This window comes from Guillardia theta, assembly GCF_000315625.1.
Source record: "Guillardia theta CCMP2712 unplaced genomic scaffold GUITHscaffold_237, whole genome shotgun sequence".
In the NCBI taxonomy this organism is placed as follows: Eukaryota; class Cryptophyceae; order Pyrenomonadales; family Geminigeraceae; genus Guillardia; species Guillardia theta.
This window is the reverse complement of record NW_005434439.1, coordinates 1-13177: the sequence shown is the minus strand read 5'-3', so window position 1 is coordinate 13177 and position 13177 is coordinate 1. Positions and strand designations below refer to the sequence as shown.

The following is a 13177-nucleotide window of genomic DNA, read 5'->3' as shown; positions in this document are numbered from 1 at the left end:
GAGAAGATGAACAACGTGAGGAGGAGGAGGAGGAGGAGAAGCCAGGAGGAGGAGAAGCAGAGGCCAGGAGGAGGAGAGAGGAGGGAAAGAGAGCAAGAGGAGGAGAAGGAATGGAATGAGGGCATGATGGAAGCGGATGACGAGTATAAGTTGTAAGAAGCTCACAGCAACGATGTGGAGAGAGAACAGCAGAAGCCCTGAACGAAAGCTGATGAGAGATGCGCCAGTAGACAAGACAAAATGCTCAAGAGGAGGAGCAGAAACTGAAGGAGGGACAGAACGAGGACCAGGACCAGGACCAGGACCAGGACCAGGACCAGGACCAGGACCAGGACCAGGACCAGGACCAGGACCAGGACCAGGACCAGGACCAGGACCAGGACCAGGAGGAGGACTTACGAACGCTGTAATATGACGACGAGTAATCCGAGAACAAGTCAGCAATCCGAAGCGTTCTGATGAAATTGTGGAGGGCGTTGAAGCCTTTGGAGGTGAGAAAGAGTTTCGCTTGACTGTAGGAGAAGACAGCAGAAGATATCGCCTGAAATCAGATGCACCAATATGAGATGGAGAAGTTTCAAGCAGGGGAAGCTGACAAGGAGAGAAGGGAAGCAGCATAAAACTAAGCAGCATAAAACTAACGAACTGGAGGAGAGGAACCGCGACGGAGAGGAAGAGAAGGAAGGAAAAGCAAGAATGGAAGAGCACAAAGAAGATACAACCAAGGAGCAAAAGCGTGCCCAAAAAAACTTACTTTGACCAAGAGAATCATTTGCAACATTTTCCATTTTCTTCTGTTGAGATCTTTTGCCTTCGAATTCTCCTGATGGAAAATGAATAAGAGCACGAGAGCATGGATGTGCTGGACTTCTCATATAAATACAAAAGTGACGCAAGTGTCGCATTGTGGGTGTTGAGGTGAAATGAGTGCAAAGAATGTGTGAAGAGTGGCGTGCAAGCATTGAAAGTGTTGATATGATACAATCAGGTATTTTTCCACTCACCTTGCAAAACTTCTCGACTTGTCCGATCAGGATCGATACGTTTCCGTCATGTGCCGGGAACAAAGACAAGCAGACAGGGTCGTTGCACATCTCGTAAACCTAACATTCGATCAAAACGCAAGCACGAGGAAATTGAGATCTAGAACAGCAAGAGGATAAGTAAGAAACGGCGAACGGGAACGAGAGGTCGAAAAACAAAGGTGAAGGGGAGGAGGAGGAGGAGGAGGAGGTGAAGGAGGAGAAGGAGGAGGAGATGGGGGAGGGAAGGGGGGGGGTTCTCACGCAGCGGAGGGCAGAAGTCTTGAGCTGTTCGTGGCCGCGAAGCAGCACGAGGGACTGGAGGATGCGGACGAAGCCCATGGTTGTGAGTTTGACTCGGAAGCGCGAGTGAAGCATGAGAGGCCTTCGGAGGAGGTGGAGAAGGACCGAGAGCGAGCAGAGATTGCACTTGCAGTCGTCCGAGCATGCTCGAGTCTTGTCAAAGGAGAGAGAGGAGGAGGGAGAAGAGGGAGAAGTGGGAAAGGAGGACAGCAGGACGGAGGAGGATCGAGAAGAAGAGGAGGGTAGCGAGGAAGAGGATCCTTGCAGCAGGTGTCTGCTGATCTGAAAGATTCGAGGGAGGGCGAGTAGAAGGAATTTCATCCTCCTGCTGAGAACTTGCTGGTTGGAAGTCGCGTCAAAGATATGGTTGCGCGTTGACTCGTCGAACTTCTCGAGCACTTTGACAACTTCGACGTCTGACGCGGCGACTTCTCTTCCTTGCCGCATGATGAGGAAAGTGCAGAGTCTGAGTGTGATGATCAGGGAAAGGAGGAGGGAGAGAGGGGGAGAGAGGGCGGGAGAGGGGGAAGGGGAAGGGGAAGGGGGGGAGGATTGATTTTTTCAGAGGAATAGGCAAGCAATGAACAGGAGAAAGGAAGGGGAGGAGGTAATGATGTTGGTCTGAGGCCAGGAACAAAGATGGTAGGAAGCAACAGGAGGCAGTAGAAGAAACGAGTGAGGGCGAGTAATCGTTGAAATCACCCGTCATATAACCCTGTACAATTCAAGGAGACGCTGTTTTCCTTGAAGAGGGTTTGGATGGTTTGAAAGTAAACAACCAGGGTCTGTGCATGTTGTTAGCTCTGCCTAGCATCGCAAACATTGACATATCTTACATCTTCTTGGTAGAGAAGGCCAGGTAGATCAGGGCTGACCTTGAGCAACTTGCTGCTCTTGTTCTTCATGGGCCGAAGTCTATCAGGAGGGTTGCAGGACAGCAGCATGCGGCGATGGGACGGAAGGTCGTCCTCGTTGCGCTGGTGAGCAGGAGCAGCATTTGTTTTCTCAGCCTGTCTCTGTAGAAATCTCCTCAATGCCGGCAAATCTTCTGCTGAGAACTTTGTGATGTCGTCGTCGACGTCTTCCAGCTTGAGGGCCGCGCCAGGTTTGCTTCCTCCTCCCTTGAAGAACTTGAAGAACACTTCTTGCACGTCGGAACTTCCGAGCATCATGGCCGAAAACCTGTCGTCTCGGAGGTGCGAGGCCAAGTTGAGATGTGACATGTCCACTGAAGACGACTCGTCCGAATCTGAGGCAGACGATGAGAACACAAACCAGAAAGCGATCATTAAGTTTGAAAGGGCCATCGTGAAGTTTGAAATCTGCACAGAGGAGGTTTGAAATGATGTTTGTCTCACCGCTGGCTATTTCAGACTCGTCGAGATCAGCTTGCCTGTCACCCTCAAGGGTTGTCGCATCAGCAACGTCCTGCTGCACATCTTCCTCCTCGCCCTCGTCCTCTCGGCTCGCCAGGATGTTGATTGCTCGCATCAATGACTTGTTGAACGCATTCTGATGTGAAATATGTAAATGAAACTTGATCCCATCATAATCATCATCATCATCATCATCATCATCATCATCATCATCATCATCATCATCATCATCATCATCATCATCGTCATCATCATCTCCATCATCTCCATCATCATCTCCATCATCATCATCACCACCACCACCACCACCATCATCTCATCATCTCCATCATCATACCATCTTCCTCCACTCAATCCTGCCCAAGTCCTCTCACCTTAATCGCCATCGTTCTCGACGGGATGCCGCGAGGCGGATGATCGCTTTCATGAAACAAGAAGACAAAGTTGAACCAGTCGAACAGGACGAAACGAAGAGTGATCATTTCTGACATCTGTGTCTGCAACAAGACAACTTTGTGCTCCATCGACGTCCTCAACTTGTTGTTCTGTATAGCCTCGTGAGAAGTTGAATTTGATCCACTAAGTCGATTGCTCTTTTCTTCTCTTCCTCATCCTCCTCCTTCTCCCCCACCACCATCATCATCACCAACACAATCGTTTCATCATCCCTGCCATCCTCCTCCTACTCGTCGATTCTATTGTCATCGCATTCTCCAAGTAACCCTTCCTTTTGCATTTTCTCTTCCCAATCATTGTCAACTCTGCATCCTTCACCTATACCACCAGCATCTACCGCACAAGAGTCTCTCACATCGTCTTTCATGTTGAAGGGCTCCACGATCTTATCAATGCACGTCTCGTCAATTTTGATCCCTTCCTGCTCGTAAGAATTAAACGCATAAGCTTGTCATCGTCGATTCTCAGACGGTATCAGCACTAGCATGACTCACTAGCACAGCATCAAGGACCCGCTGTCAACATCACTTTCATCTCGCACGTGATGATCGATGGATCGCAACATGGCAATGATTCAGTCCACCTCTGCTGTTCGACGAGCAATTATGAGCATGGCGTGAGCGGCGTTGTAGCTTGCTTTGGTCTTCTTTGGAAAGAAGCGTGAGAGACCTGAACCAAGTTTGATGGCAGCAGGACGAGAAAGCAAATGACCTTCGACGTCTGAAGCTTTCACCCGAAAATTGCTTCTCGTCTTCACCGACTGCTTCATCACCTAACACGCGAAGAAGATTAACAATAAGGTTGAAGTGACTTTCATCGCATTAAATCAACCATCATCAGATAATGAACAAGACGTCTCAACAAAGTTGCAATTCACTCACTTGCACCGCCAGCAACGATGCCACAAGGGTAACGTCGTTGGAAGACTGATGTCCTGGACGCACTCTGTCAGTCTTGCCTCGTCCTCTGCCTCTTTCACTCCTTTCCTACTCTCGTCGTCTCACCCCCCGGCGTATCATAGACGTCCTTCATTCCCCCGCATTGAAGAAACTCACTGGAGAAATTATATCAGCAGCCCCCTCCCTTCCATCCCCTTCCCAATCCTCATGGATTCAATTGTATCTCACCGCATGCCATTTTCCGTCTTTGTCAGCTGCATCAGAGCATCCCATGCGTCAATCTTTGCAGATAGCGACGTCGTTGTCCTTGCTATCTTCAGCATCTCTTCCACAGCTCCTCGAAAGCTGTTGACAGTGTTATGACTGATCGGTTTCTGCCTCCTTTCGAATATCTCTCTCTCTCTCTCTCTCTCTCTCCTCCCCTCCCCCCCCCTCCCCTCCCTCCTCCCTCCGCCCTTGCTTGGAGGCTCTGCTTCGCTCTCCCTTCCTCTTCCTCTCTCTCTCCTCCACGGCTTCATATCTCTCTAAGAGCTCAGGCACCTTTTGGAGGAGAGCTCCGCAAGGGCTGCTGTCGCTGGAGCCGCGAGCTCGAGGAGGGGGGTGAAGCCTGAGCTCGCTGCTACTCGGAAGATCGACTCCGCAAGTTGTGAATCTGACTTCCATCGAAGCTCTCCTGATGCAAGCAGGGAGTGCGAAGTCAACCGATAATTCTTGATGAGGTGCTTGTAGAGAAGGAAGGTGAACAGCACAACACAAACACAAACACAAACACAAACACAAACACAAACACAAATACAAACACAAACACAAATACAAATACAAGGTGGATGTGTTGGGGCGAGGGATCTTTGGGCCTTGTATTGAACCTTTGGTGTCATGCTTGACCACATTCGGGAATTTTGTGTCATCATCTGTGCACTTTCAGTGACTGTCCTCGTTCAGCGAAACAGGTCCCAACCAAGAAACCGGCTCCAATCTGGCCTGCCATCTTTCTTCTTCTTTCTTCCTTGCCTGGCACGCAACATCATTGATGTCCTGTACTGCACTCGAGCATAACCTGTTCATCTCGTCCTCGATTTTCAAAAAGCACGAGACGTCAAATGTTAAAGTGCAGCCTGTAGATAGTTCAATCAGAGCGCTTTCTGGTCTTACTGTTAAGAGCAAGGGACACACGCGTGTTCTTGCTTCTTAGTTCTCGAGCTCTTTGATTCATCCTTGCTTCGCACTCATCGTCACACCCGGCCTAAACTCTACTCTGCCTCCTCCGAGGCTCCTTCCTTCCTCCTCCCTCCCTCCTGCATGATCCCCGAGTCCTTCCTTCCTCCTTCCTCCCTCCTGCATGATCCCCGAGTCCTTCCTTCCTCCTCCCTCCCTCCTGCATGATCCCCGAGTCGGGGAGTCCGATCCTGTCGCCCTGCAGTATGACAGTGAGATTCGCAACTAACAGCTGCAGTCTATACCACCCACCCTCCTTTTTCTCGTGAGTGTTTGACTCGGAGAGACCCGTACATGGCCAGACTAAGTCATAAAATAACACCATTTGACTAGACATCATCGAGTCATGCACTGGATGTCTCTCTCAGGCTCCTCCTCCGGCGCTGCTGGCGGGCCACCGTCCGGAAGCCTCGGGCGGCGTGTCAGGTGATCCGATCGGACTTGCAAACGCATCCGGCCGGTCCAGGATCTTTCGTCAGCTCAGCAAGGCCTCCCTGACCTTCCGAAGTTCGCTGCCCGGCATCCGATCATCGGGGGTCAGCCTGCCGCCGCACTGCGCCAGTGCGCGGCCGCGGCCGCGGGCGGTCATCGGGTGGCCACCGTGACCGTGTCGGACAGCCGCTACCGGGGAGGGCGCGGGAAGTTTAGCCTAGTAACTTAGTAACGGTTGATTCAGATTCAAGCAGTCACAGGCCTGCCAGCCCGGGCTTCCGCGCGGCTGGTCACAAATGGGACCGGGCTGAAAACAAAAACAAAACAAACAAAGTCCTTATGAGTGACAAACTTGCCAAAAGAAAAAGTACAAACCACAACCCGGCGACGTATCGGCCGGGGGGCCCACTCAGCCCAGGCCGGCCGGTCCCGGGCCCGGGGCAAGTTGACTCGATGGCCGCGGCACAGGGCCTGGCGCCCGGCTGCCGCCAGTCCGTCCGATCGGAAACTCTTGAACGCCGGACTCGGGACTTCATTTAAAACTTTATTGCTCAAAATTTTAAATTGAAGAGGCCCTGGCCGGCTTTTTGATTGGGCTTGAACCTGAGGCGGGTGGGCCTGCGCCGCCACACTTTCCCCACCGAAAGTATGGAGGCCGGCCACCGTCGCGTTGACCCATTCCTCTTTTACATAAAATAATGAAATACAATATAAATTACTACAAACAACCTGAGGAAAACCTACCTAATCAACAATAAAATATCATGAAGTATATATTTTAGTCTCTCAACAACCAACCCAAATTTCCGGTCCTGCGCTTTTTAAGGGTATTACTGCAAACAAGTATTGTAATCAAGGCACAAACAGATACAAATATTTGTACTTTGGGTACAAATATCGTTAGAAGGAATGCTTCTCAGTACCAATAATCACTTAAATATATAAGTTATTATTTTTTTTGAGCCCTTGGGTCAACCGGCCTCACAATGCTTGTGCAGAACACTTGAGGAGGGAGAAGGGGAAGATGAAGTTGAGCGTGGTCATGGACAGAATGATCAGGTCAACTACTGGTAGCGACATGCATGATAACAATGAGAAGAAGGAAGTTTGTGAATAGAAACAGAAGCAAGTGAGTATGAATAGATGCAGAGCTTGGTCGTCAATCGATTAGTCTAAACAGTCGAGCCAGTGGCGACATGCGTGTTTGAAGCACCTGACTATAATGATTTGATTTAATTTGAAAGCGGTTGACTATTGTGCTTTGTTGCAGGGAGATGTGCAGCAGATCATCGATGTCCAAGTCGTTGGTCTTGTTAACCATCTCTATGACGTATCCTCGAGCCGTCTTGTCTTTCTCAGCCTCCTTGAGGCTTGTTCCTCGGTACAACTCTTTGCATGGTTGAGGATGCTCTGACGTGCTTCTGTGAAGAAGCTTGAGCGCCAGGCATCACAGCACCTCCCTCAACAGCCACCTCTCTTCCGTCTTCGCTGCCAGGAGGTATGAGCTGCCCGCACGAATCCCCAGGCTATCCCCGCATCAGTCCATGGACCTTCGGATGGTAGCAACAAGCTCCAAGCAGGAAGAAAGCAAGGAGACAGAGTTTGTTCCCCTTCCAACCAACGATGAATCACCTGGTCTTGTCAAAATTCGTCATTCCTCCGCTCACATCATGGCCATGGCGGTCCAACGTCTGTTCCCCAAGGCGCAGGTGAATGTCTTAGTACGTGCAAGGGTCGGGGATGACGTTGGATCAGGTGACGATCGGCCCGTGGATCGAGAATGGGTTCTTCTACGACTTTGATCTGCAGGGAGGGAGCTTTGAGGAGAAAGACCTCAAGGCAATTCAAAAGGAGATGCAGAAGATCATCAACAAGAAGCTCCCGATCTGGCGCGAAGTTGTGTCGAGAGAGGAGGCAAGGAAGCGCATCGAAGCGCAGAAGGAGCCGTACAAGCTCGAGCTCCTCGACGCCATCCCCGAGGGCGAGGACATCAGCATCTACCACATCGGCGAGGAGTGGTGGGACCTGTGTGCTGGACCCCACGTGGAGACGACTGGAGATATCAGTGGCAAGGCTCTCAAGCTGGAGAGAGTGTCGGGCGCTTACTGGCGCGGAGACGAGACGAAGGCTTCGCTGCAGCGCATCTACGGGACTGCATGGGAGAACGAAGATCAGCTCAAGTCGTACCAGCACATGATAGAAGAGGCCAAACGCAGGGATCACCGCAAGCTTGGGCAGGAGATGGATTTGTTCAGCATCCAAGAGAAGGCAGGAGGAGGACTTGTCTTCTGGCATCCCAAGGGAGGGAGAATGAGGAACATCATCGAGAGCTTTTGGAAGGATCTGCACATGAGGAGCGGCTACGAGCTTGTTTACAGCCCTCACATTGCAAACGTGGAGCTGTGGAAGCAGTCGGGTCACTTCGAATTCTACTCGGAGAGCATGTTCGACCAGATGGATGTTGAGGAAGAGGTCTACCAGATCAAGCCTATGAACTGCCCCTTCCATGTTCTCATGTACAAGAACACCAAGCGCTCCTACCGACAGCTGCCCATTCGCTGGGCGGAGCTGGGAACCGTCTACCGGTACGAGCGATCTGGGACCCTTTCCGGCCTATTCCGCGTGCGAGGCTTCACGCAGGATGATGCCCACGTCTTCTGCCTTCCCGACCAGGTGAGAGGAGAATGAGGCAGGCACAGGAGCAAGTGAATCTGGACGGGGGGTAGGGCGGAAAGGGAAGGGAGAAGCAGAGGAGAGCAATGGTCCTACATGTTCTGATAGCTGAGCAGGTTGAGGACGAGATCCTCAAGATTCTTGATCTCACGGAGAGTGTGCTGTCGAAGTTTGGCTTCACCAATTATGAGATCAACCTGAGCACTCGACCCGAAAAGTCCATCGGCTCTGATGACATCTGGGATCTCGCGACCAGCGCACTCATCAAGGCGTTGGAGAGGAAGGGATGGAGCTACGCGGTGGACGAGGGTGGAGGAGCATTCTACGGCCCCAAGATTGACCTCAAGATCCGAGACGCGCTTGGAAGAAAGTGGCAATGCAGCACAATCCAGTGCGACTTCAACCTTCCTCAGAGATTCGACCTGGAGTACGTCGCTCCAGATGGCTCCAGCCAGAGGGTATGCCAGCGCCACCACCACCACCACCTCCTCCTCCTCCCCCTTCCCCTCCTCCCCTTCTCCTCCTCGTTCTTCTTGTTCTTCTCTTAACTCTCCTCCTTCCATTCTTTCGTTCCGTCATTGCGTTCCATGCCATTCATGATTCTTTGGCCTTGCTCGTTTCTCTCCTTTTCGCCATGGTCTAGCATGGGACCGCAGTTCTTCTTTGCAGCCCACACCAAACCCTAAACCCTAAACCCTTTTCCTCACTTGTTGGTTCAGCCCATCATGATTCATCGCGCCATCTTCGGCTCTGTCGAGCGATTCTTCGGTATTCTTGTGGAGAACTACGCGGGAGAGTTTCCTCTCTGGTTTGCTCCAGAGCAGCTTAGACTTCTCCCAATCAACGACGAAGTCGTTCCCTTCTGTGAGAAGGTCAGCCCCTAAACCTTGTCCACCACCTCCACCCTCTCTGCGATTTCCTTGCCTTCCTCCTCTCCTGCTTTTTGCATGCTGATTATCGTCAAAGGTTGCGGAGGACATGCGGGTCTCTGGCTTCCGCGTTGAGGTACAACCTCTACACCTGCTTATCCCCTCCTGCACTTGCCCGTCCTCCCTCGTTCCTCCTCGCCGTCTCTTCTGCTTTCGCCACGGTGAGGAAGTTTGTAGGTGGACTCAAGCGCGGAAAGGCTGCAGAAGAAGATCAGAAACGCAGAGATCGCGAAAGTTCCGCTCACAGCCGTCGTGGGAAAGAAGGAGGTGAGAACTTTACGTGACAGGGGAGGATGAATGTACAGTGTCGTGATGCTTTGAGGGCGACGAGATGAGAGAAGGGAGGGGACGAGATGAAGAAGCGAAGTTTGGCAAAGAGGATGGAAGCAGGGATTCAGTGAGGAAGAGATAGGAGGAGTAAGTGCTGATTGCATTCACTTGGTTGCTGTGGCAACTAGAAAGATAGATTACAGGGGATGAAATGGCGCCGTGGAAGAAGATCGAATGCGGTGGTGGCTGAGGCAGCTGCTATGCAGGTGGAGGAGAATCAGCTGGCAATGCGCGCTCGTTTCACCGGAGATCTGGGGGCCATGCCGGTTGAGCAAGTGAAGGTGCGAAAAATGGGAGGGCGCGAGCAACGAAATGCAGGAGGCGAAGGAGGAGGAGGAGGAGGATGTGGGCCATGCCATTACTGACATGTGGAACAGAACAAGTTGAAGAAGGCTGTGGAGGACAATCTGAGCTTCGTGGATGCGTAGAATAGACATTTGGATTCAACGGCCTGAGACGAGGAGGTTGATGATGCTACTAGGGTTTCCTTAGTGTAGATGAAGAGAAGCAAAGAGCAGAAACATACAGAAACATTCACTTGAGCCGGAAAAATTTGCTATTTCCAGAAGTTTCGTCGGAAACCTTCAAGAAATCGTGCGATCCTGCAAACCTGCCTCGTCATGAAGCGGCGCGACACAAGGAAGAGAGCTTTGGGTTGAACTGTGACAACTGGGAAGGAGGAGGGGGAGGAAGAGGAAGTGAAGTCGAGAACCTCGCGGAGCTTCTCGCATTGCTCCTGTCTCCACAAAAGACCTGCCCTTCCAACTTCGAGCGAAACCATCCTCACCCTGCGTGACCGCACCATTACTCATTTCTGCCATGTCTCATCCCTTCCCAACTCCAACCACCCGACCACTATGCTAGGCCCACTTTCTCACCCTGATTGTAGCTCTCAGCCGATCTCCTCGCGGCCCGGTGATGTCAAGTTCGTACTTGCGATGTCCAGCAGGGAGCTGTGCGATCCTGATACTTCCCTTCTTCTCCCAGGGGATCCTCCTGAGCCGGTTGTACCCGCTCCTAGCCGACTGTACCGGCAGTGAGCGATGGAGGCACAAAGAAGAGATGCTCACAGATGTATCCAGCAGGTTCTTGAGGAGAGCAAGGCGAGCATGAGACGCCTTCACACTGTTCGACCGGCTGGCGAGTTTTGCTGGTTCACTCCAGTATTGGTTGGAGGAGGTGTAATGATGCTCAGCTTGAATGCCTGCAACAGGACCTCGCATGCCCGGCATTCCAACCATTCCAGGAGCTCCAGGTACACCAGCCTAGAGCCCATAGCCTATGGTCAGTGGCGGGTACAAGATGAAGAGGCTCAACCTGTCCCTGCATGCCTGGGAGCCCAGGTGCTCCTTGTGCACCTCGAGGGCCGAAGTCTCCCAGTTGCCCTTGCTGGCCGGGTCTTCCATCCTCACCCCGAAGCCCAACCGCGCCGTTAGGTCCATCCCTTCCATCATGACCAGCATGTCCGTCCACTCCTGCCTTGCCCGCATCCCCCGGCGGACCAGCCACACCTTCATTTCTGCCACCACCAACCCATCACATGCTGAAGCGAGGCGACAGGAGTCTCACCCTGCCTTCCCCTCCAGCCCCGGTGACCCCTGACCTCCTGGGGGACCCGGAGGCCCCGCAGGTCTTGCAGCTGGTACAGCATGTCATAAGTCTGACATCTCTACAAGTCAATCCGCACCGAACATCTTCATCAAATCTTCGACGTCATTGTCTAATCGCTTGATTTCACCGTCCATGTGTTTGTTTTCTGCTGTCATCATCCTCTGCGTCCTAACTAGATTGTGTTGAAGTTGTTTCTGATCCCAGTCAGCATCGTATACGTCTTCCGACGAATAGGCGTTGGTGTCAGTCAAGGAGGAAGGAGATTTCTCATGATGCCTGAGGGCTACAGCAGCGAAAACTGCCAAACCAAGAGCGACAGACAAGATTATGGCCAGCCTGCGAGCCCTTCCAGGTTGACTCGACCGGAAGCTGCCCCAAAGCCGATAAGATATCAAACATATAACTCTGGAATGACAGAGAAGAAGGGAGTCTTCCAGAAAAAGCGAGTGAAGGTGGCAAGAGCGATAACAGCTTAGAGGGAGGCAATTGGAAAGGAACGAGATAGATCAGGCATTCATCCAAGTGAAACGAAAATCAGGAAAGGTGAAGCATGGAAAAGAGGAAGTGAGTAGGGAAAGTATGAAAGAGAGGAGATAGAAGACAATCAGGCATGTGTCTCATATATCAAGCTCAAAGAAGAGGGATAATGTTGTGTGAAAGGGTTGGCATAAAAACTAAGGAACAGAAAAGCTTTAACACAGAGATCGATAGCACAGTTGCGGTCAGGAACAGTGCAAAAGGGAACGGACGAGGGAGAAGCCAAAAGAGAGGAATCAAGGTGGAAAGAAAAAACGGAGGACAGGCACAGAAGAGGAAAGGAGGAACACAGAAATTATAGTCGCACCTCATGGCGGTCAGCCCAACACCGTCGACTCGCTGTGTCGCCATGGCCGGATATAGATCAGGCAGTTATGGCGGTTAAAAATAGGTGAAAGTTACGAGATGCAGTGACGGGCCCGGGGGGCCCTGCCGGGGGGGCCGGGCCTGACCGGCCCGGCGTCCGACGGCGGCGGTCGCCGGGACTCTCAAGGCTGAGCCGCTGTGACTGTCGCCGGACTCTGCCGGCCCGGTGTGAGGCGGCGGCGCTGCGACTCTGAGTCTCAGGGGGCCGCGCGGCCGGGCGGCGGGCGGTACGGTCCCAGGGCGCCGCCGGCACCTGCGGCACCCGGACCCGGTGACCGGCTACGCCCCGCGGCCCCAGCCTCCGTGTGGCCGTGAGAGACTGAACTTAAGGGCAATACTTGACATGAAAGCCTGGCAGTTTGGAGCCCGTGGGGCCGGGCCGGGCCGCCGCCGCCCGGCACCGTCCGGTCAGGCGGTGTCAGTCCCACTTTCACTTCAAGTAATTTCAAGGAGGCTTTCATGTCCACTGTTGCAAACATCTCTCGCCTCTCAAGCCTGGAAGATCCGGATAGATGACCGATGGCTTTCCCTTCCTGTCGGAGAATCAGACTGGGCAAGACCAGGTATCCTAGACTCAACACAAAATGACATCAAACACCACAATTTCTTTGAACCTGATTCGAACAACGATTTCTTTTGGTATCAGGGAACTCAAGTTACAAACTATGATGCAACTAGTGGCTCGCTGAGCAGCAAAGCACCGAGATTAAACCAGAAAACTGTAGCTTAGTGACCTGAACAGGTGTTCATCTTGATTGGACGAGGGATCACGAGCATTTGATCGGACCTATTCGATATGTCTTCTGGCACGACAGCGGAAGACATATCGAATAGGTCCGTAAAAGGAGAGGTAGGGGGGGGGTGGGTGGGTATCCGTAAATTCGAGGGGTGGGTGGTGGGTCACAGCAAGCGTGGCAAGTGTGGCGTGGGGATTTGGGGTTCTGGAGCCAGCGCCTTGGCCGGTCTCCTTTATAGACTCCAGCGAGGGGACGTTAAGAATTACCGTTGAAACCCAGTACAAAATCGCC

General features: G+C 52.3%; 3 protein-coding genes across 3 annotated transcripts; 1 reads left to right on the top strand and 2 right to left on the bottom strand.

Annotated features, from left to right (window-relative positions):
* Nucleotides 1-2122: 2122 nt before the first annotated feature.
* On the bottom strand, nt 2123-5269 carry GUITHDRAFT_121529 (hypothetical protein; the record flags this gene model as incomplete). The annotated part of the gene is made up of 13 exons (XM_005819219.1): nt 2123-2574; nt 2684-2837; nt 3076-3246; nt 3513-3578; nt 3891-3929; nt 4039-4091; nt 4162-4211; nt 4285-4401; nt 4597-4729; nt 4923-4967; nt 5015-5067; nt 5114-5171; nt 5209-5269. The coding sequence occupies 13 exons, from the start codon at nt 5267-5269 to the stop codon at nt 2123-2125; spliced, it is 1452 nt and encodes a 483-aa protein (XP_005819276.1).
* Nucleotides 5270-7247: 1978 nt separating this feature from the next.
* GUITHDRAFT_158988 (threonyl-tRNA synthetase) lies at nt 7248-10063 on the top strand (the record flags this gene model as incomplete). The annotated part of the gene is made up of 8 exons (XM_005819218.1): nt 7248-7412; nt 7459-8376; nt 8493-8834; nt 9096-9248; nt 9343-9381; nt 9483-9572; nt 9842-9916; nt 10013-10063. The coding sequence occupies 8 exons, from the start codon at nt 7248-7250 to the stop codon at nt 10061-10063; spliced, it is 1833 nt and encodes a 610-aa protein (XP_005819275.1).
* Nucleotides 10064-10826: 763 nt separating this feature from the next.
* On the bottom strand, nt 10827-11370 carry GUITHDRAFT_91061 (hypothetical protein; the record flags this gene model as incomplete). Its single annotated transcript, XM_005819217.1, has 3 exons — nt 11323-11370; nt 11205-11274; nt 10827-11154 (listed from the first exon to the last, which is right to left on the bottom strand). The coding sequence occupies exons 1-3, from the start codon at nt 11333-11335 to the stop codon at nt 10827-10829; spliced, it is 411 nt and encodes a 136-aa protein (XP_005819274.1). The 5' UTR covers nt 11336-11370.
* Nucleotides 11371-13177: the final 1807 nt, after the last annotated feature.